The sequence below is a fragment of the Microtus pennsylvanicus genome, chromosome 3 (assembly GCF_037038515.1).
Source record: "Microtus pennsylvanicus isolate mMicPen1 chromosome 3, mMicPen1.hap1, whole genome shotgun sequence".
NCBI lineage: Eukaryota > Metazoa > Chordata > Mammalia > Rodentia > Cricetidae > Microtus > Microtus pennsylvanicus.
The window spans coordinates 137,816,143-137,841,009 of record NC_134581.1 but is presented as its reverse complement, the minus strand read 5'-3'; the positions used below and the strand labels follow the sequence as shown (position 1 = coordinate 137,841,009).

At 39.6% G+C, this 24,867-nt stretch overlaps 1 protein-coding gene across 1 annotated transcript in view; it reads right to left on the bottom strand.

Moving 5' to 3' along the window:
- Positions 1-2,912: 2,912 nt before the first annotated feature.
- Positions 2,913-24,867, bottom strand: part of Erp44 (endoplasmic reticulum protein 44) — a 90,578-nt gene continuing 68,623 nt past the window's right edge. The window contains exons 7-12 of the mRNA XM_075967247.1: positions 22,040-22,097; positions 18,697-18,813; positions 16,540-16,651; positions 15,135-15,276; positions 6,556-6,658; positions 2,913-4,268 (exon numbers count right to left, since the gene is read on the bottom strand). Of these exons, the coding sequence (XP_075823362.1) occupies positions 4,167-4,268; positions 6,556-6,658; positions 15,135-15,276; positions 16,540-16,651; positions 18,697-18,813; positions 22,040-22,097 (634 nt within the window). The 3' untranslated portion in view covers positions 2,913-4,166. The remainder of the gene's footprint in view (positions 4,269-6,555; positions 6,659-15,134; positions 15,277-16,539; positions 16,652-18,696; positions 18,814-22,039; positions 22,098-24,867) is intronic.

The window sequence follows — 24,867 nt, the reverse complement described above, 5'->3', positions numbered from 1 at the left end:
TCTCTTGTCTAAGGCCAGTTCTACCTTTTCCAGTGTTCTTGAGAATACCTGGACACATCAGCTGAAGCTGGGCTTGCGTTAACTGCACTGGAACTCACAAGTCCCCATTCCGAATCAAATCAAACACAATTGACATGAACTGGAAAGTAACATGTCACCTGGAGAAGTCATCTTTTCCAGCTCTGGTCATTTATTTAGATGCCAAGTAAAACATCCGTAACACAGTATTTATGAAATAGTAAAAAGTCTCAAATATAGAAGTATTTTACAAATATAGTTTTATTATTTGGAAATACATACAAAATTTCTCACACAGCTAAAAAAGTTGCTAAGCAGAGGTCCTACAAACTCTTTTAATGAATACATAAATCATTACGGCCAGCAGTGAGTGGTCCTGGAGTAGCTTCTCCTCAGCTCTCACCAGCTCTGAGAACTACATAAATCTTCCCCAATAGACAACTGGCATTTCACTTTGTTCATACGACTTTACCCAGTAAAACAGCCTAATGCCGCGAACTACAATCATTCTGAAAACTAGAGTACTGTGCCCAGTTAACTGTGTATCCTGGTTTCTTAGACTGTCCCAACAGTTGTTAATAGAGATGCTGGGTGATACAGGGTATAGGCCAAAAGCCTTAAGGTATAATAATTTAAGGTAGCAAGTTTCTTGTTTGTTTGTGTGTGTGCGCACATTTAAGTTTTATGTCATTTTACTTTTGGTCAAGCACACTGTGTCTGTTGAAGACAAAAACTGAGCTGTTACGGTATTCCTGATTATCAATCCATTACCCGTTCTTTTTGCCTTAATGCATTTTTTTCTTCAAAGGTTTTGGGCAACATTAACACTTTCTCTTGAGCTCATTCTGAGCCTTCCCATTTCCAACACTGTTCTCTATCGCATGCCCCTTGGTAGCTTTTATCACGCCAGTTTGCCTTCTTTTTGCACATGACCCCTGACAAACTGACTTCATCAGTAAGTTCCCCACAAGACACTTGACATGATCATTCTCTACCTTACACATTCATTTACATGCCTGTCATACCTGTGTGTGTACAGCATGCACACGGACACGGAGGCCAGAGGACAGTGAATGTCCTGTTTCATCATCCTGGCAGAGGAGCAGGAAGTCTGGCTTCCGGATCTTATTCAACCAGTCTCTAGTGCAGTCTGGCATTCTTTCTAGCTCAGCTGAAAGTCTGAGGCTCAGTACAGACTGAGTGCATTGAGGCCACTTCTGCAGCACTGACACTGTTCAGGCGGAATGGTAAAGTCTAAGACCTGCTTCTGTGGTATCCATTTTCCAATAAGGATCCCCAAGACCTGCAGTATGGTGTCCTGAGCCATGTGCTCACGTTAGCCAGCCTCCAGGGAGTTAGCCTCCCCCGAGTACTCGTTCCTAGAACATCATGCTGTCTCCCACTATCACAGCCGTGACAGATCCTACCTCTTTTCAGGTAGTCAGCTTTTAAAACCCCAGCATAAATGTTTGGAACTCAGTGCTTCTATGCCAGGCACATTCCCTCCATTTCCTATATCTAATCTGAAATTGCTTGCTACAGTGATAATTCATATGGTCTGATAAACTCAAGTAAAAGGTTACAGCACCTAAAAGCTTACTTTGAGTCACTGCCAACTGATAACTGCTCCTCTGTGAATTCTTCGAACCCTAATTCAACCCCTGGGATCCAGACAGACAATGCCAACCCTTCAAATATCTAGACTGCTCTCACCCGTGTTTACTCTAAGAAAAGTCTTTATTTTTTTGATAGCCCCTGGCTGTCCTGGAATTCGCTCTGTAGACCAGATGGGCCTCTAACTCAGAGATCTCTCTGCCTTTGTCTCCTGAGTGCTGGGATAGGTGTGCACCACTACTACATGGCTAAAAACATTCTCAATAGTTATGTTTTAAACTATTTTATTACCCCAAATTCTCTTCATGGAATGCACCTGAACTTGTAAAGAACTTTTTATAAACCGCCATTAAGTCCTGTTGAGTGCCGAACACTTTCCATGGTATCAAAATTACTCAAGGCCACTTTGTTTCTTATCGTTTCAATAAACATTTATAGGCGACTACTTAAGTATCCAAACTGATAGCCACAGACACAAGGTGCAGAGCCACTGTCCTTAATGGCTTCACCATCCAGAGTAGGCAGTTTGGACGCTCACCTTACTAAACCTGGATGGAGGTGGGCGGTCCTTGGACTTCCCACAGGTCAGGGAACCCTGATTGCTCTTCCAGCAGACGAGGGAGAGGGACTTGATAGGGGGAGGGGGAGGGGAATGGGAGGTGGTGGCGGGGAGGAGGCAGAAATCCTTAATAAATAAATAAATTTAAAATAAAATTTTTATCATTAAAAAAAAGAAAACGGCAGTGGCAAGGTTAGAGTGCAAGTTCTGATATGTATGAATGCTATACAACACACCGAGTCTTCCACTTTAAACAGCCCTCCCCATCATTTTAGGCCACACTGAAGATGTGTTCTTTATGGTCTTTTTTCTAATAACTATTCTCAGCTAGCTGTCTGCAGTCCAATATTTGAGTGATATCTTTTATTATTTTTCAAAGCCAATTACAGGATCCCAATTTGTTACAGCTGGTTGTTCCTGTGTTGTTTTGAGCTAGTATGGAAGTCTTGCAGTATACCTGTGAGTGTTCATTGTCTCATCACTGAGAACAACTATCGTCATCTTCAAGACACTGACCAACAGCAATAAGGTGACAGAATAAAGGCTAGCTTCTAGAAAGCTCTGTTCTAGTTTTCCAGTCACAATCTGGCAAAATATTCTAGACATGCCCCTTACAACCTCATTAATATTTATTATTCTGAATAAAAGTACAGAAACTATGGACAAAATCATGCATAATTAAGAGCTGGAAACTGATTTTAAAAATAACAGTTATTAAATATCCATTATAAATATTCATTTTATTTTAAAAGGTTTGAAAGACGTTACATATATCACATACTACATATAATGGCACATGTCAACCTTTAGAGCTTAAAAATAATTATCTCCCCAAACTGGGACTGACTGATATCCCAAGGACGAATGACCCTTGGTCTATAGCACCACACCCAGGCCCCGAGGAAAGCCAATTTTGAGCCTGTCGGACCTCTGGCACTGGGATTCCCGACAGAACTGCTTTTATCCCTGGCAGCACTGAGGTCTCATTGCGTGGGAATCAGGAAAGCTAGAGGGGAGGCCCTCTAACAATTCACAATGGTTGAAAATGGGAGAAGAATTTAAAGCGTTGTGTTCCTCATCACTTTGATCTACATAACTATAACAAAACTACAAAAGACAGAAGGAGGCTTACAATAATTGAAATACAGTTTCTCTTTGAAAATAGAAATTTCTAGACAGAAAGAGCCTTAAAAGTTGCTAGTTCAACAGTAGTAATCTGCTCCGCTGGTGTCTCTACTTTCTCGAATTCAGGGTTAATTCGTTCAAAGTTTTAAATGCCAGCCAAATGCCGATTTCTCAGACAAACACATAGAAATTTAATAATACTTCCATTTCTTCTTTCTTAATTCATAAGGACCATTTCTGCCAACTGCTCTGGCTTATGGCTCTCCTCCTCTTCAGAGTATGTTTAAGTTATACGTTAGGAATCCAAGAAGAACCACTATGGAATTTTCATAAGCAATGCCCGGCCAATCAGTACAACACAGTACACAGTGTGAAAATGTTAATTTATTCCCCTCCCTGGTCTCTAGAGTATACATCCCCCTAGCTTTCAGAACTGCGATAAGAAAACACCAGTAGACCTGATCATGTGAGAAGAAGAGCAGAAAGGAAATCATACAGCACACAGGAAGCAGGCCGAGTCCCTGGCCTCTGCAGTGCTCGTGGGAGTTACTGGTATGCTTCTGGCAATGCCACCTTCCGCTTACATTATAAAAACTGTACAGGACAGATTTAAAGTGGAGATAGGCCTCTAGTTTTTATTTTATTTTTTAAACCCTAGCAGATTTTTAAAAAAGAGGCTGTATTAAATGACAATGCATTTGAGTCAGGGGGAGGAAAAAAAATTAAAAACCCAAAACTTCTTTCAGTTTATTCAAAATAAAAATACACATAGAATTATGAAAATATAGGTTTACTATTTTCACCACATAAGCCAATGCTGCTGTCGAAAGGCCTGCAGTGGTCTTGAGTTTTACAGCTCATCTCGATCCCTCAATAAAGTATACCTATACTCGCTGGGCGCCAGCTTCTGGAAGGAGCTCTCTGGAGGGCTGCTTGCAACATCCTGGTCTTGCTACAAAAGAAAGAAAAGAATCTTCATACCAAAATGTTTTATGGAATTATCATACTTTACTATTACATGACTGGCAGTGGCCTTATAATTACTTAGTTATTAATAAATAAGACAAAAAGTGTATGCCAAAGTCAAGAGGTAAGTTTGTGATCCTGTTTCCTCACATAAATGCCCCTACTCTGTTCAGGGCATGGCTGCCACAGGGTCACTGACAAAATACCAACACCCAGTGCTTCCTAGAGAACCCCATAGAGGGAGCACAACCAGTTCGGCCCTAACCTTTCTCTTCTACACATGACTGCTAAGAGGGATTGCCTTGATACAAATCCCTACTCTGCTAATAAAGCTGCTACAAGCCAGGCGGGTGTCGCATGCCTTTAATCCCAGCACTCGGGAGGCAGAGGCAGGTGGATCTCTGTGAGTTCGAGGCCAGCTTGGGCTACAAGAGCTAGTTCCAGGACAGGAACCAAAGCTCAGAGAAACCCTGTCTTGAAAAACCAAAATAAATAAATAAATAATTAAAGCTGCTATTTAATCAACTATCTCGATGCCAGAAATCAGTAAAACTTGGTTGAGCTGAGGAAAAAGACTCAATACTATAATGGACCTCTGTAATACTTATGTGCCAAAAGCAGACAAAACCCAGTGAAACATCAAGTGACTCCACACACGGTGAAGAAAAGCAGCACAGTCTACACATCACTTTCACTCTGCGAGCATCCCAAGAGCGAGCGCAGCTGCACCATGGGACAGTCCCTACAGGGGACATTCTGTGATAGATTAGCATGTGCCATGAGAACAGAAGGTGGGAGATGCCTCCACCTATTTGACTTTGCCAGGTTCCACCTCCTCAGAAGTATCTGCTGAAATACATACTCAAGTGGAATTATATTACTATAAACACATACAGTATCTTGTACCCAGTTGGTTTTAGCACAAAAATATAAATAAAATACATAGGTAAATAAAACATTGTTTAAGGGAGAAAGTGAAATAAATCAGGATAATACAATAAACCGGATGTTTTTCTTGGGCATATAGAGCAGTCATTCTCAACCTGTGGGTCACAACCTCTTAGTGGGTCGAATGACTCTTTCACAGGGGTCACCTAAGACCATTCTACATATAAGATATTTACATTATCATTCATAACAGTAGCAAAATTACAATTGTGAAGTAACAATGAAATAACTTTATGGTCGAGGTCATCACGACACAACATAAGGGAACTATATTAAGGGGCTGTAGCATTAGGAAGGTTGAGAACACTGGCATAGAGTAACAAGCAAACTTTGTGGGCTTAAGAAAATAATGACCTTTGGATAACTGTCACCAGCAGAATTTCCCCCTTTAATTGTAGCTTAGTGACCAAGGAAAAATTTGTTTTCATTTCTCAAATGAAGCATATTATCAGTTTCCCAAGAGAATTCTTGACTTTGGACCTAATCTGACTCCCATATAAGATAAGGAAAACTTTAGTTTTTCTTTTTCTTTGATAAACACAAGTTCTTTGGACAAGTAGCAGACGTAAGTCCTGGCATACAAAACAGGGGTTTAATGTACATCACCTCTCTCAGCTTCATGTCATAGACTCAATATAAACAATAACACAACAACATGCACATTTACGAGTCTTTCAAAGGAGGGACATAGAAATTACTTGTAATAAAGGTTACAAAGTAGAAATAATAAAATTCTCAGGCGTTAAAATCCATGCATTCATCCATTCTGACAGTTTGTCTACCTATTCACCAGTCAATATAGTAACATTTCAATTAAGAATTATGTGAATAAAAGCTATTATAAAATGCAGATGAATAGTTATTAAGCATTCAAATATCAAATGGGAAAGCTGCACTGAGTACTAAATTTGGAGTGTTATCGATACTTCTTAGGATGGATGAGGGAAATAACCAACCATTACTTTCTTACATAAGGGTCCATGTCTACTCACAAAAGCAAGCAGGAACAAGCACTGGAACCCATTGACTTGTTTGCTCATTGCTCCCAAGTCCCACTTCTTACTTCTATTTGAAGCTAACAGTATTTAATACTGTGCCCCAGAAATCATAGACTACCCAAGTTCACATGATGGAGAAATTAGAGACAACACTCTACAACTTTTCTAGAGGCCAACATTTTAAAAAGTAACTTCAAAGAAGCATAACTTGAATATGTTATAGTCAGTTCAGGATTTCTATAGAGGTAACAGGAGCTGAAACTCCAGCTCAGGCTCCTCTGGGCTACCTCAGAAAAGATTCCCCACTGGCAAACACATAAATCCTACCTCTCCTGGGGCTGTGTCAGTTGGGTCAGGTCCATGATGGAATTCTCTGTGCAGTTTTCCAGAATGTAGGTCAATTACAAACTGCTTCAGTTTTCCAGGAATTCTAAAAACAAAGGCAAATAATTATTTAGCTTCAACTTTCCAAACCGGCTGACTTCTAGTTTATCAGCTTCACAGTGCTGTAAAGAAATATTTGACTCTATCCACCAATTCTACCACAACTATTACAGTCAGCTAGATACTAGTTTGGGGTTCTAATTTTTTATGTATATGTGTGAGTGCCTACATGTATGTACCGACATTAGTGCCTCGTGTCTGCAGAGGCTAGAAGAGGTATCAGATACCCTATAGATGGTTGGAAGCCATCAGGTAGGTGCTGAAAACCAACTGGGTCCTCTGCAGGAGCAGCCAGGGCTCTCAACTGCTGAACTACCTCCTCGTCCCCTATGTTCTTTTTTTTTTTTCTTTTTATGTGCATTGGTACAAAGGTGTTAGATCCCCTGCAATTGGATCTTAAGACAGTTGTGAGCTGCCATGTGGGTGCTGGGAATTGAACCCGGGTCCTCTGGAAGAGCAGTCAGTACTCTTAACCACTGAACCATCTCTCCAGCCCCCGTCCCCTATATTCTAATCATTGTACTTGTTTCATAGAAATTTTCTATACCTACCATTAACAAAGGTGATGCTATGAATATGCTATATCCCAGATGTGTTTATCATCCTTTAGATAATTATTTGGTGTGTGCACACGCGCATGTGTGTGTGTGTGTGTGCGCGCGCGAATGCATATACTTTTAGCAGCATACACACATACAAACAAAAAACTTATATCCTCCAAATCCACACTAAAAATTTTGGGATCCAAAGGGAAAAAATATAATTAGAGGATAATCATGCAAAAGTATTCAGTTTTATAACCAGAGCACCATCCAATATCTCATAGCATTTGAACCCAGCATGAGCCTGTGGATCACCCCTGAAATATAACCCTCTTTTGAGGTGGTCCATACTATGCTGAGCAAAGCAGACTTACAAAGCAGGCCTTCTATGGAATTATTTCCTTGACTTGTATCTAGTAACGTAGGAACAAATGATACCTATAAGGCCAATCAATTTTTGCTATTCATTGATTTGAATTCTAAAGCCTTCGCCAACATAATTTTTTTAAACTGAAGTTCATTTGCTAATTTGATAAGTAACAGATAGCAGGATTTTAATTTACATTTCTTGAGAAGTTGAATGTTTTCCTCTCATTGCTTAATTTATACTTATGTGCAAATGAACTGCCTGCCTTTTATGGAGATTTCTGTGCTTTGGAACATTCATTATATGCTCCAAACAGAAACCTATTGTTTTTATATCTATTACAAAAATTAAAATGCAGTACCACACATACTCTAGTTCCTTGTACAGCAGACTGACTTTTTAATATTTCTGTTTTGTTTGCATAGCAAACATTACCAGTTAAGATTACCAGTTTTTAATTTTTCTTTTTAAATTCTATCCCGAGGTCCTGGAAGTGCTGTTTTGGTTGGTTGTTTTTTTTCCCCCCTTCAATAACTCCCACTGAGCTGTACCAACCAATAATTTCATTGTACACCATGCTGGCTCCCCACTAGCTCCAATGCAGTAGAGACCAGCAGGTGCCAAATGCACAGTTTACAAATACAAATGACTGTCAGGTAGCTGTATTGACAGAATGCCTTGCAAAGGTTTTCTGGCGCAAAAGTAATTACATGTACACCAGAGATAAACACTGAGAGTAGATCAATTTACATTGCTTCTGACATCATCTTCTGTGACCCCACAGCTAAGTGATGAAGTCTAAAATTCAAGCCACAGACTCTGAATGTTCTACCACACCTGAGATAATGCTGCTGGCTTCTTTATAAGCTCCTAAGACCATTGGAACTACTTCTAGTCAAGAACTAACTTATGAAGGAGTAAATCCCAAATGTGACAAACACTCAAGACAGGTTTCTCCCTGACCTTCAGAATTATCCTCGTGCCATGAGACAAGAGGAAAGAAAGAACTGTAAGCATAAAGCAGAGGCCAGGAAGGAGATGGATTAGGGAAGAACTCTTAGCTAGCACGTACTCCGAAAGGACCCGTCAGTATTAGGAAGGGACAACCAGTGAATGAGCAATAAATTGTTAGAGCAGTCAGTGTGGCAACATGCAAGAAAACTGGCACAAGAAATAAATCCTATTTTCGTTTCAGTCTTAATTGGACACTAAGTGTGGAGCGCTAAGCCTCTCCTGCCCTCTAAACGTCTGGTTTACAATGACTTACTTTTAGACCAGCGAAACACACACACAAAAACAGTATACGGTGACTGCCCTCTGACAAGTGTACAAGGTAGAAACTAGCTTTATTATTTTCAAAGACTGATGCATAGTAGATAATTCTTTTTTTAAAAAAAAACACTTAAGTTGTGTAATTTGTTTTGTTGTTTTTGAGACAGTCTCAGCATGTAGCTGGGCTGGTCTTAAACCCACAGATCAGCTTGCAAATGCTGAATTACTGCTGAGCCACGGCACTTTTAATAGACAGGGTTTCTCTATGTAGCCCTGGCTGTCCTGGAACTAGCTCTGTAGACCAGCTTGGCCTAGAACTCCGAGATCTATTTGCCTCTTTTTCCTGAACGCTGAGATTAAAGGCATGTGCCACCACACCCAGCTTAATTTTCTAAGTTTTAGCAAATGCGCAACATCTTCTTACCACCTCGGCAAACCAGCTAAGATCTCCAGCACATCTCTGCAGTTGGACCTTCCTTTCCTTCTAATCCTGGCAAGCACTCACGTTTGCTGATCCTATCCACACATACACTAATAACATGTACTCACGAGAATGGCTTTTTCATCTTAATATACAACTGGCATCCATTCCCCTCACATGTAGTCCATTTACTGCCAAATACTATTCTACAGGGGAATACAAAAGTCTATTCCTTTATCTTGTTGAGGACATTGGGATTCTGTCAGGATTTTGGTGATCAGAAACAATACTATGACAAACATATGTGCACAAATTTCTGTGTGAACTTTATTTTCTAGGACAGACATTGTATCAGATGCTACATATATGCTTAAGTTACAAAGAAATTGTCAAACTGCATCAGTGTGCACCAAGACTGCAGCTGATCTACATGCTTGTGAAGGCAGGGTGCTGCTGCAGCTGAAGAACACAAATCAGCATCTTACTGCGATGCTAACTTGCATTTCTTGACTAGGTAATGACCCTGGGCACCTTGCTTGTGTGCTAACTTGACATCTCTGCATCTTGCTTATGTTTAAACATCATCATTCATAGCACAAAGGTTTTTAACTTGATGAAAACTAACTTACCATTATTCTAAGTGTTTTCGATGCTCTTCAGAACTTTACCTTCCCGATTATTAAGAATATTTTTGTTTATTGTTTTCTACTTAGAGCTATAATGAATTCTAAGTTAATTTTCCATGAAAGGAAATTCTTTCTTGGTAGGAAGATGTTCAGATGGCCCAGCTGTGGTGGTCTGAAAGAAAATGGTCCCCATAGAACTGGCACTGTTAAGAGAAGTGGCCTTGTTGGTGTAGGTATGGCCTTGTTGTGGGGGTTGGCTTTGAGGTCTCCTATGCTCAAGCTACACCCAGTGTCACAGTTGCTTCTGCTACCCATGAATCAGAATATGGAGCTCTCAGTTCCTTCTCTCTGCACACCTCCAAGCTGACAATGGACTAAATCTCTAAGCTGTAAGTGGGCCACCCCAGTGAAATGTTTTCCCTTATAAGAGTTGCCATGATCATGATATCTCGTCACAGCAATAGAACACTGACTAAGATACCAGTCAACTTAGTAAGAAGGAATAAAATAAAAACAGTATAGGATAAACAAAATGTGCCTTTTAAGAAGTTCTATCAGGCTGGGCATGGTGCAACATGCCTGAACTGCCAGCTAATAATAACCTGGGGCAGGAGAACTACAAATTCTAGTCAACGCTGGACAACAGGACCCTCCCTCAAGATTAAAAAAGGAGAAAGGGGCTAAAGGAACAGCTTACTGATGAGCATTTGCCCAGCACACAGGAACCCAAGGCTCCCAGAGTTGGGATCTAATTTTTGCCATTTGGAAGTATTAGCTCTTTAAACAGTAGCATTTCCACTGCCTTTTACAGTTACCAGGAATGTCACTGTTTGTATATAGGACTGTGAGCTGGGACTCTAGGGTCTAATAGATTTGATACAAATCCTAGTTTTGCCACTGGTTATCTATGTGGCCTTCAAATCATTTGACTTCAAGGAGACTCAGTTTCTCTGAAAAGAAGCTAAGTATTCTATTGGCAGTCTCCACCTCCTAATGCCACCTCTGGCAGGTGTAGATGCCTCTTCTGTTACTACAATCACACTTTCACCAAATGACTCCAGAAATGCTAAGTTATTAAGTAATAGTAATGACAGTAATTTATGGAAAGTGCTTATCATTTTAGCCCTAATTACCAGGCAGCACAATAACAATTATACAAGCCATTAAATGTGTCAGATTCACCTTGCTGCATGCTTTACTGGATTTTAACACTAGCATCATATAGCGCAGCACTTAGCTCTCACAGCATGTACTACACTCCCAATTAAAAAACTGTTAGCAGGAAGGGGAAATTGGACACCTAAAGGAGACATTAAAGAAGTGAATTATTTTAAAGAGTTTCAAGTGCAATATTATTTTTTTAAAACATGGTTTCTCTGTGTAGCCCTGGCTGTCCTGGAACTAGCTCTGCAGACCTGCCTCTGCCTCCCGAGTACTGGGATTAAAGGCACGCACCACTTGCAGTATAGAAAATTTCATTTCTCATTGCCAGATTTCTTTGCAAATTCCTATTGGCTCAGATTTACTTTCTTTTTTCTTTTCCCAGGGCATCACATGCCACTAACTGGCAGGTTAGCTCTACTTAGCCAACAGCCCATCGATTGAACCAGAAGGCTACAGCTGGGTAAAAAAGCCAGGGAGAGGCGATAAAGACTATGAACACAGGGCTGGAGAGACAGCTCAATAGTTAAGAGTTCTTCCTGCTCTTCCAGAGTAGACTTCAGTTTGATTCCCAGGACCAATGGCCAGTAGCTTATAACCACCTGTAACTAACTCTCACATACATGACACACAAAGGCACACATAAATAAAAACAAAATAAAAAAATTATTATTTTTAAAGAAATATGATTGCTAGTGCTCATTTGGGTTCTCCAAGACTCAGACTCCAAAATGAGATCCCAATGCCAGTGTTAATCTGACTTCAGAAATGCTGGACAGGACTTAAGCAAGCTGAAGTCCTACAGAGGGCTAACACAATATTCCTAGGAAAAGGAAGGAAGGAAGGAAGGAAGGAAGGAAGGAAGGAAGGAAGGAAGGAAGGAAGGAAGGAAGGAAAAAAAAAAAAAAAAAGCTGAGCATGGTGCTTGCAGGCCTAACCAAGGTTAGCATCCTCTTCACTTCCAAGCATAATTTAAGACAGTTAGGACCGTGAGTTTCTCATTAAAAAGAGATCAAAAGTATCTGTGTGTGTGTGTGTGTGTGTGTGTGTGTGTGTGTGTGTGTGTGTGTGTGTGTGTGTGTGTGTATTCACAACTAGAAGCTGAGAGGTGCACTGGTGAACTTCATAAAGCTGACACATTGGTCATGGAGCATTTCAATGCTAAGTACAATTACTTACAGTTACCTGTGGTGTTTAAATAAGAATGGCCCCCACAGACTTATATATTTGAATGCTTAGTCATCAGGAGTGGCACTACTAAAAAGGATTAGGAGGTGTGGCCTTGTTGGAGTAAGTGGCTCAATCTCTTTCTCCTGCCTATTGATCCAGATATAGAACTCTCAGCTACTCTCCAGTACTGACTGCTACATGCTGCCGTCCCCTTCACTCCCACCACGATGACAATGGACTAAAGCTCTGAAACTATAACCAAGCCCCAATGAAATGCTTCTTTCCTTTTCTAAGAGTCATAGTGTCTCTTCACAGCAACAGAACACTGACTAAGACAATGCCTGTGAGCCCCCAGAAAGCCCAGCAGTCAGTGTTCTCTTTCTCTTTGAAAGAGCCTCTCAGCCTGAGCACGCAGTTTTTGGGGAAGGGCAAAACAAGACTCCCAACTAGGTAGGGTGGCCAGATCTCACCCAACAGAAAATGCTCACACAACTGAGGGCCCTCTATGTGATATGGATTTTGTTTTCAATATGCCTGGATGTTAGAGAAATGGATCACAGGTAAGCTGCTCAGGTTTTAAATCCAATACAGTCTTGCTCTCTCAACTGCCTGTGTTCCTCCCTCTCAGTAGGTGATCTTACTTGCCAGTTAAAAACAAGAACTTCAACAGTCTTTTGCTGCAGTCCACCAGGACTCCACACACCCACAAAGAAGCTCTGCAACACCCTTCTCCCAGAGTCAGAAGGCTACTATTCCTTTTCCTTTCTTTCTCATCTCCTTTATGACCTCTGCTTTGCATTGTGGAGGAGCATCTTCCCATTTCAATTACTCTTTACTCCTTTGACTCTGCCTCACAAGCACTTAATCATGTTTAGGTTCTCCACCCAAGAGAGCTGAAATTACTTAACCCATGTCTCTCTGGACCTATCGCCACTCATCTCATTTATTCTTTTCATAGGCCAGTTTCTTACAAGAACTTCTAATTTTTTACTTGCAATTTGCTGCAATATACACTATCAAATCTAACAGATCTTCATCTCTACCTTGTAGTTATTTGGGTATTTGTAGTCCTTTTGTCTTCTTCACCTCTATCTTGTGGTTGGGCTCAGGCTACTCTATAAGCCTAAGATCTAGCCAACATCTGCATACTCCTCAGCCTCCAGTCAAGACTGTAGGTTCCAAACCAGCCTACTGGGTTCAGGCAACAGGCCAGCATCTACAGATCTAAACTACAGACCATCCCTAACAGGTGGACGTCCCACCACCTGCCACTGGGCCAACTTCAGGCTCCAGAAGACTCAGTCACAGTAGATTTTACACACTTGACATCTGGCATAATGACTATATTTAGAAGACCTAGAAAATCATTAGTTGAATTAATAGGTTAAATGATAGTCTTTGAGTATAAGTAAAATTAAAACTGGCCTTTGATATATTTATAATACAACCATCTACTAGTATTTGTTACAACTTTATGGCTTATAACACATCCATCACCTCTCACTCATTTGCACTAAGGTCTCATTAGGCAACTATCAACCACACTTTATGCATGAAGAAGAAACAGAAGTTCAGTGACCAGCTCAAGAAAGAACTCAATACTACATATGTTTCAGAACTGAGATTCTTCTGGAAAATCCCATCTCTACTGAAATAGTCAATTATGTGGGATTATTTATTTGGCAGTGAAACCTCAACTTATCCTCTCAGAATAGTATTTTGAAATTTAGAAAATTTAAATGAATTGTCCAAGAAATATTTAAGTGTGAATTACTTAAACTGTACTGCTTAAAATTTTCATATATTAATACTTCAAACTTTTCATCACTGTACTTCACATCCTGGAAGCTAGTAAGATTTCAGTCTCTGCAGTAGTCACAAGGCTTCCATGTTTATTAGTACCTCTTTGGAAAGGTTCTCGTTACATGCCATTAGAGATTCCTGGTTGTGGGCCTACCGTCCACGACCCCAGGGACGCTAGAACCCTTTTCCAGAAACAGATAAAGCAGATGCAGAGATCCACAACTAACCACTGGGCCGAGCTCTAGGCGAAGAGAGGGACAAGTGATAATATGAACAAAGGAGTCAAGACCATGATGGGGAAGCCCACAGAATCAGCTGACCCGAACCAGTGGAAGCTCACTGACTCCTGACTGACAAATGCGGAACCTGCATAGGACTGAACTAGGCCCCCTGAATACAGGTGACAATGGTATGGCTTGGGCAGTATAAAGGGCCACGCCACTGGCAGTGGTACCAGGATCTAAATCTAATGCGTGGACTGACTTTGAAGAGCACATTCTCTATGGAGAGATAGCTTGCTTGGCCTAGGTTCATGGGTGGGGGGTGGGAGAGAAGGACCTTGGTCCTGCCTCAACAAGGGGCCGGGACAGTATTAGTTGACTTCCCAGGAGAGGCCTAACCTCTCTGAGGAGCGAATGGGAGGTGGGATGGTGGTAAGGGGAGGGGGAAGTTGGGGAGAGGAGAGAGGGGAACTGGGATTGGCATGTAAAAAAAAATTAAAAAAAAAATTTAAGAAGGGAATTCCTGGTTGTAGAAAAATTCTGAGTTATATAAACATAATCTTAATGTTCTTACAAAACGCAATCATGAGAAAACAAACACTACCAGCCTGACCTAGACCTTGATCTGCCAAAGACTGACCTCAGAGTAAAGCTAATTTCTCCCAGTATACAATCTTTCTTTCAGAGATTAGCTCGCAGTCACCTAACATCTGTAATTCTCTAGTCATTGATGCCACACCCACATCTTACACACTAACTTCTTACATCCACCCCTGAGTATTACTTTCACAATATACAGTTATGTAGAATAATCAAGCAATTGTTTCATAGTTAACTTTGTGGGATGTAATTTTAAAAAGAATAAAAGGAGATACTTACAATACATCTTTAAAGTCTCCAAACACATACATATGTCTGAAGCTGTCAATAGCTATGACAGGGCAGTCTGCTGGGGTTTTCTGGATATGCAGAAGAGGATGTCTAAACTTGTCACAATCTGCATGTAAGAAATTTATTGTACCTTTGAAAAAAACAGAATTTTGAGATCTACATTAGAATTTTAACTGTATTTTCTGATTATGAACTCTCAAAACAGCATAATAACAATATCAACATTCTTGAAATTAATATAGACCAGGAAACTAAAACCTAAACAGAATATTTAAAAGAAGCAGAATTTTTTTAGTTTTCAGGGCAGAGTATAATCTTCTTAAAAATTGTAAGAAAACTCAAATTTGAATGCTATTGTGAATTTTTTATTTCTTCAATTGGCAGTTATCTACTGTGAAGGTTCTCTAAATTCTGACAGCAAGTCCCCGAGTCTAACACACACAGGTTCCCTTGGGACCATCTTCATGCTCCTTGTGGCCTAACTGACTATTTTTCTTAATTTAATTCAAATCTAGAATATTTAGTAAATGACTAAAATAGGCAAATTTTTACCATGTCATCAGTTACGTTATATGATCTTTTATCCTCAGTACAGAGAAGAAGCTGTTTAATCTCCCAAATTCTGCTAAAATACCGTGGAGAAATGCAGACAACGGCTCAACTTTCATACAGAAATTAATGTGGATCACAGTATGTTATCTCTTAGCAGTGTCTCTGCAAATGTCTTTGGAAATGTATCAGAGAAACACTAAGGTACCGGGAAAAGGTTCCCCAAACAATACTGCTCATCTAGGACCCACTTTTCATGCCACTTGAAACAGTCATAGTACAGAAAACAAAAGCAAGTACACACAGAAAACACTGCCTCATATCATAACTTCACTGCTTCCTTGCCCTTATATCTAAACCTACATGTTAAAGTAACTTGTTAAACTTTTAGCCTAAGTGTTGTAGATGGAAGTTTCTGTCCTTCCTGGTCCCACAGCCGTTCAGTCCCAAGGAAACAGAGTCTTATATTAATTATAAACTATTTGACCTATTAGCTTAGGCTTATTACTAACTACCTCTTACAACTTAAATTAACCCATAATTCTTATCTACGTTTAGCCACATGGCTTGGTACCTCTTATCAGTGAGGCATTCTCATTTTGCTTCCTCTGTGTCTGGGTGGCAACTGCAGACTGAGCCTTTCCTCTTCCCAGAATTCTCCTAGTCTGGTTCCCCTGCCTATACTTCCTGCCTGGCTACTGGTTAATCATTGTTTTATAAAGCCAATATAAGTGACAAATCTTTACAGGGTACAAGAGTATTATCCCATTGCATAAGTGTGTTTAGGCACAGGAAGAGAAAGATAGTGAGAAAAAGATGAAAACAAACACCTTAATCAGTCTACCTTTTTCAGTTATTAATTGCCGGGCTACTTCATTCTGGAATATTTCTAAACTTTCTGTATCCTCTTTCATATGGAAGAGTATGAGAAAAGGCAGTCCTTCTTCTGTCAATTCCTGTGGAAAGAAGCTTTTGATGAAAATCAATGGCCTCTCTATTCAGTTTAGCTGTTTCCGAAGTAGAACAAGTGTGGACTCAATCTGTCTAACTAACAGTTGCAAGTAATCAGGAAAAAGGGTCTAATGGTGTGAAAAACAATGAGACTTAACAAAGAACAAAATCAACCATTTGTATCTTATGATGAGCACTAAGGATACACACATGTCCTGCTCTGTTACAGACATGGATTAACCTGGAAGGTCTTTGGCCAATCTGTTAGCCCAGTGGTTCTCAACCTGTGGATAGCAGCCCCCAGAGGGGTCATGTATCAGATATTTATACTATGATTTATAATAGTAGCAAAATTATAGTTTTGAAGTAGCAATGAAATAATTTTATGGTTGGGGTCACCACAGCATGAGGAACTATATTAAAGGGCCACAGCATCTGGAAGGCTGAGAACCACTGTGTTAGCCAGTACTGCGTATATGACTACCAGGGCAGCCTCTTGAGGTAAGTTAGGGTGAGCAAAGAAAGAACTATAATCAGTTCTTAATCCAGGAGTGAGATGAACATTAATTAGAACTGCCAGTCTTCACACTGAAAACACAAGTATGCCAGCAATAAATAAATTTGAATTATAAATCCATGCTTATTCAGAAGTATATTATAAAAACATTCCCCTATGTTTTCACCTAGGTGAAAAGTGTTTTAAGGACAGAAGATAAAGTTCCACATTACAGCCCTGTTCAGCCAACAGATGGTTTTAGCAATATTATTACCAAACAGCTACCCTGGATGTGCCCTTCAATACGCACACATACAATGCACCTTGAAAATGACAAAGTGCTATTAAAACTTATATTCCTGTTATTTGAGAGCAGAAGAAGCACGAGACAGTAGATTTGAGTCATCTAATCTAAACAAATACCATCTTCCTATTTTCATGAAAAAGCCCAGAAAGGACCTCCTCATGTAGCCATAGTCATTAGCTGTCCTGTTGAGGGTCACATTTAGAAAACACTTCAGCATGAAGCACACATATCGGTTATCTTTCATAATGATTTTTTAAATCCCTGAGTCCCATCACATGACACAAAAGGCTTCCTTTTGATTCCTATCTCACATTTAAACTTGTTTCACTTGTATATATGGATAAACAATTAAGCTTATCATATTATCTCTTCTTTTAATTAAGAGGTCACTTTCGTCCACAAAAATCCACTATTTTACGTGGACAATCTGCTGTCATAGTCACCAAGTTCTGCAAAACTCATCACTCCCTCCAGAACACACTTGTCGCTCTAAAGATAACCTTATACCTTACAAACTCTCGCTCTCCATCTTACCACACCCCCATTTCCTGCCGTTATATTCATCTTTTGGTAATTTGATTTTTCTTCTTCATCTCTTTTCTCTTGGATTACATCTTTTGTTAACTCTCACTGACCCTCCTCCTCATGCATCTCTCTCTGTACCCTTCTGCCCTAGCTTGTACCTTCCCCTAGTGTAATAGATTCCATCATCAACTCATGGGACACCTTAGTTCTGTACACAAACCCAGCTCAATCCCTAAGGCAATAAAGAAAGGTAACCACAGTGACCACACACAGGTCTAGAGAACCAAGAAACAACCAGACGGCTATCCACCAGGTGGACTACCTCAGTCTACTCTGCCCTCTTTCTCAATGTTAGGAACAGGAACAAAATGAAAAAGATTTCAGAATCACCATTCAATTGGTTTCTGCATTCTTTTAGAACAGACAGGAACTAGAAAAACCTCTAATAGTAAAGGGCTGCCCACAGTAACTAAGATGTGTCCTTCTAAAAGACACCCATTTAGACATCTTTACCCAACTGTGGGTGTCAGTTTTCAAGATTACTACCAACTCCTGCTATGACTGGAAATGCAAGGATTCTAGAATAGCCAGAGTGCGAGCAGGTGAAAATGCTGTGAGGACAGCTATTTGAGTCTTTCTGCGGGCAGCTGCTAACCAGCATGGGTACAGAGGCAGTTAGTTCTTTCCACAATGGAACTAAATCACCCCCACTGAGTCCATACCTCTCCATTTTCAAATGTTATTTCTCGGACAAGAGGGACACATTTGTCTTGAATCCAGTTGTAAGTTACATCAAAATTTGTCATAGATCCCAAGTATACCATGTCTGGCACAGAACGCTGTTACAAAAACAGAAATAAAAATTAGATTACTATAATCTTTGCAGGCAAAAACACATTTTAAAATCCATCGACTAACCCAGAAACATCAAATATAAATATCTAAGAAAGAAAATAATAGTTTTGTTCTTTTTAAAAGAGGACAAATCTGTGGTAATTAGGAACTTAGTAATCTAACTTGTGATATAAAAGATTTAAGACAATTATTTATCATCAGTTTCACTAAAGTCAGGCAGTTTTATAAAGAAAATTACTTGAATGAATTAATGAAGCTATTCCTCTAATTGAAAATGTTGTTAGAAACTCTGGACAGGAAAACACACTTTGAAAAAGAAATGGTGGGGAATCAAAGGCAAGTACATCTCTAGTAGGAATTACCTGTGACTGTTTCCACTCAAAATCAGAGCATAGAAAGTACATAAGATGATTTGAAAACTAACATTTAGGGGGCTGGAGAGATGCTCAGTGGTTAAGAGCACTGGCAGTTCTTCCAGAGGACCCGGGTTCAATTCCTAGCACCCACATGGCAGCTCACAACTGTCTATAACTCCAGTTCTAGGGGGATCTGACACTCTCACACCAATGCACATAAAATAAGGTTATAAATAATTAAAAAACAAAAACAAAACACTAACTAATTCAGTAAGCTTATTGTGTCCAGCACTGTTACAGGTACTTGGTGATGAGTCACTTACTTCTTTAAGCTTCTCACATGACATGTTCTATCACCTCCACCACTTACTTTTATTAATGACAAAATTCAAAGCACTCAGAAGCTAAAAAACACTCCCAACACAATACAGCCAGAAGAAGGCACAGTGTAGGCCAGAGGCCAAGTTCACCTAATGCCCACATTACACTAAAGACACTACTGAGCTCTGATTAGTTAAAGATGGTGATATCAAGTAACTACTAGTAGAGAAACAAACCTAAGAAAGCACAGGCAGGGGCCCATCCGTCCAGCTGTGCATACAGCTTCTGTGTGTCCTCTAAGAGTTCACACGCTGGAAACTTGGTCCATGTGGGTAATTCAAGAAGCAGTAGAACTCTTAACAAAGTGGTGGAGGTGGCGAGCAATTAGGTCATCAAGGTATCTCCTCCATGGGGATTAATGTAGGTTTGCGGGATTAACTTGTCATAAAAAGAGCAAATTTGGTCTTGGCTGATTTTGGTTTCCTATCTCACCACACAGCCCAATTTGTAAATTTTCTCCTTTCTACACCTTCAACATGCTCTGACAGTTAAAGGGAGCCTAAGGATACCAAACAGAGGAACCACCAAGTCTTGGACTCTGACCTTCACAAGTATGAGCAAAATCAGCCTCTTTTCTTCTGAAGCACCCACCTCAGACACCATGTTATAACAATAGAAAATGGATTAAAACACTATCTGAATTAAGAATTGAAAACGAGCTACAAAAGTAATGATAAATTATTTCTCTACATAAAAGTTAATTCTAGTGTCAAAACATTATAAACACATTAAAATAAAAACTGTGGCCTTGGCCAGGTGTGATGACACATGCTTTTTTTTTTTAATTTCAGAACTTGGAGGCTGAAGCGGGCAGACCTCTGTCAGTTTGAGGCCAGCCTGGTGTATGTATATAGTGAGTTCTAGGATGGCCAGAGCTATATAACAGAGAGACCCTATCTCAAAACACACACACACACACACACACACACACACACACACACACACACACACACACACAAAACTATGACCTGAAAAAAATATTCACGTGTCTATCTTTGGAATGTGAAACATTCATGGTAACAGGCCTTTACATCAACTTGAAATGATAGTACTGGAAATTTTGCTTCTTAGTTATTTCTACCATTATTCAGGCACAATCAACTATTTCAATGTTTAAACACATTAAAAAAGAAAGTGAGAATAATTTAACTGCTATTCTGTTAAACAGACATAGTATTAAACTGACGCTTAACAACTCATCATTTTACACCCACAGATTAATTCACTTCTCAACTCTTGGCAGAGAAAGTAATGTTTGCAATAGATGGTGATTAACACAGAGATCCACAACAGGACAAAGTGCAGAAAATAAGAGACTACGGAATGCTCAGCCCTAAATAGAACATATACACTATACCCTTCCTCCCAAGGCTCAGGGATCACTGCAGAAGAGGGGGCAGGCAGAGAGTAAGAAGCAGAGGGGCTAAGGACTACAAGAAAAAGTGTCTTCTGAACCCAGCAGGACAGCTGCACTCATGAACTCCCAGCATGAGACAGCATGTACGTAAGCCCAAACCAGACCAAATCCTGCACGGAGACGGGAGCTGGACATACAATCCCATTCCTATCAGTTGAGTTATTGGCAACTAACAGCTACAGGGAGAGGCAGAGCTAGCTCTCTCCAAGAGTGCAGTCCCTGGAAGTCAATCACTCTCTAGAAGGTCACACACAAAGAATATTTAAGTTCTACAAGTAGGTCTTGATGGATTTAAAAAAAAAAGGACACAAAGATAGATAGGTAAGGAAGGAGGTGTAGATCTGGAAAAAGTTGGTAGAGGGGAATGAATATGAGACATTGTATGAAATTCTCCTAAAGAATAATACACACACACACACACACACACACACACACACACACACACACACACTTTTTGTTTTGTTTTTTTTTTTTTAAAAAAAAAGGGAAAACAACTCGGCAAAGTTTAAAACAACCTAAATGCTTTTATTATTAAAAAGCTAATCTATTTCCCAGCAGGTCTGGAGTTTGGCAGGTGCAATGCAAATGAGTGACAAACATGGGTTGCTCAGCATCTTTAATATCTGGCTCCCAGAAAGAATACAAGAGAGAGAGAGGGAGAAAAGAACCAGAGACAGGGGATTCCAATGTCACTGCAGGTCTGTGACTCCAGGCTTCTCTGGCCCAACTTTCATTCTGAAACAAGGGTTACTAGACCATAACACTTCAAAATTACATCACTTAGACATGGCAGTGTGCTTTTAATTCCTACTACTCTGGAAGTTGAGGCAGAAGGGTCTCAAGTTCAAGTCAAGCCCAGGCACCTTAGTGGGAAACTGTCTAAAAATAAAAAGGGCCAGGCTGTAGCACATAACACACAAGCCTTGGGCTCATTGCCTAGAACTTAAAGTTTTAAAAATCAATCTATGATTCTACTAGCACTTAAAATGAAGCTATAGCTTATACTATACATGCATTAACTATGGTGTCTTAAGCACACATGAAACAGCAACTTACCCCTGGTGGTTTGTAGATTAAATTGTCTCCACTGTACCTTTCTGGTTTTGAAACATCTCTGATAGGAGGAAAAAATAATAATGTTTTAAAGATGACACTTGAAACAATGTACTTTAATAAAACAGAATTCACTAATCACTGCAATGTATGAATTATAAAACCATAAGATAAAGACTTGCTCATTACCTGTCCCACTCATAGACTATGTAACACCAAGACAAACATACATTAAATGCAAACTAATATGAGGCAGACATTTTTTGTTTTGTTTTGTTTTTCGAGACTGGGTTTTGCTATAGTTTTAGAGCCTGTCCTGGAACTAGCTCTTGTAGATCAGGCTGGCCTCAAACTCACAGAGATCCTCCTGCCTCTGCCTCCCGAGTGCTGGGATTAAAGGCATGCGCCACCAGCACCCGGCTTTGAGGCAGACTTCTTAAAACAACATTACATGCCTGCTTTGCATCAGGATTTTACAAGTCTGGATCGACAGGATCAGCATGATAGCCATTTTAACTTTAAACTGATTTCCACCTATAGATAAAGACATTAATTTGTTCAGAGAGATTAATAAAAATACATTAACTTTCTAATTCTTACTTTTTATATTTAGCAATTCTAAAAAATAATGAATCAACTAACCAGTATCATAAAAACACAGTTTTAGAAAGTAGCATGTTTGTGTACTTGGACATTGTCATTTCCTGGGCCTACTAGAGTATTTAGCATATAAATACTAGGTCTTGTATAACAATTATTTACCCAGGACAATAAATATTTGTTAAGAGAATTCTATAGAAAAGCCTCTGAGAAAAAATAAAAGTACCCTTTTGTTCCCTTACATAATTTGTGGATTAAACATACATCAGTACATCTTCAGTTTCTGACTACACAGTCCAGAAAAAGAAGGAAAGGTGCTAACCTAGACTGATGACAGTACCAATGTAATGAAGGAGCTCTGGGGACTGAGACCCAGGAGCTATGAAGAGGAAAATGTGGCATTTTTTGGGAGAAGGGGAGAGAGGGCAATACTGAGAAAGAAGGAGAAAAGGAAGAGGGATAAGTAACACTAAAGATGTCTGAAAGACCATAGGAAAACAATACATACACTTTTATATATACATAAATATGTGTGCATGTGTATACGTGTGTGTATTCAAATGAAATTGCACTACTTGGTGTGATGCTTCCAAGAGCCATAACTGTCTAACAGAAACTCCAATGTGAGGCCTGGAGAACCTTACTTTTAGTTATTGGTAGGAGGAGTTGAAGAGACTCCCTAAATAATATAGGCTACTGACACTAACCTTGGATGCACCTTAGAACTTGAAGGGGGACCCTGTTGCTGAAGACACTAAAACTCTAGACACAGGACTCTGGAGGAAACTATCTGGAGCTGACCTGAAAGCCTCATCCCTGAGGACTAGCTCTCATACTATCTGGAGGTGCTATGCAGCAGCCCCAGGAGAACACAGCAGTCCTAACCAGCTAGAAAGCCTAAACCAGGCAATGATAAGAATGGCAAGACATCCCCATGGGTGTAATGGTGGCACCTTTGTATGGCACCCATCCCCATGGGTGTAATGCTGGACAACCCAAAGGTGTGCAATTGGAGTTAAGGCCTGCTCAGAATGAGGGTATCTATGCCTTGTACTGAAAATCTAACCAGCTGTCCAAAGGTGAGGTCAGGGAACCTAGAGCAGAGCCTACTACTTCTATTTTCCTAGACTATGTATATATATATATATATATATATATATATATATATATGGATATGCATTTATGTATATATAAAATAATAATTAAAGAAAAAGAAGTCATAAATTTGAGAGGGAGTAGAGGGACAAGAGCTTGAGTTGGAAGGAGAAGAAGGAGGGGTAGAAATGTAAATACACTAGTCAAGTATGACCCTGTAAAGTTAAGCCGGGCGGTGGTAGCACATGCCTTTAATCCCAGCACTCGAGAGGCAGAGGCAGGCAGATCTCTGTGAGTTTGAGGCAAGTCTGGTCTACAAGAGCTAGTTCCAGGACAGGCACAAAGCTACAGAGAAACCCTGTCTCAAAAAACCAAAATAAACAAACAAAAAAAAACAAATTGAAGTTAAATGATAAGTGAGTTAAAGAAGAAATCAAGTGAAATCAAAATATCCCTGCAACTAACTGAAAATGAAAGCACAATACAATAAAGTTTCGGGGCATGTTATGAACAGTTCTAAGAGGGACAATTACAGCCAGAAGCAGTTACATTAAAAAAATCAGAGAGTACAAATAAACGACTTAATGATGCAATTCAAAAATTTAGAAAAACAAGAACAAACCAAACTTCAACCCAGAAGACAGTAAAAGAAATAATAAAAAAATTCAAAGAAATAGAAACAAATAAAAATATAAAGAATCAATTACTCTGATAGCTGGTTCTCCGAGGTGATAAACAAGATCTACAGATTCTTGGCCCACTTAACAAAGAAATCAGTTACCCAAATTAACAAAATAAAAAACAAGCAGGGAACATTATAATACACATCAAAGAAATACAAAATACTATAGTACTTAAAAAAAACTTCACTCCATTAAGTTGGAAAATATGAAAGAAATAGGTGAATTTCTTGATTTACCCAAAATACTAAAGCTAAATAAAGAAGAGATCAAGAACCTAAACATACCCACGACAAACGTGTTAATTGAAACTGTAATAAAAAAAAAACATTTCCAACTATAAAGTCCAGGTCCTGATGGATTCACAACAGACATCTATCAGGCTTTTAAAGAACTACATCCTACCCTTCCCCAAACTCTACAAAAAAAAAAATAGAAACAGGAGAACTACAAAAC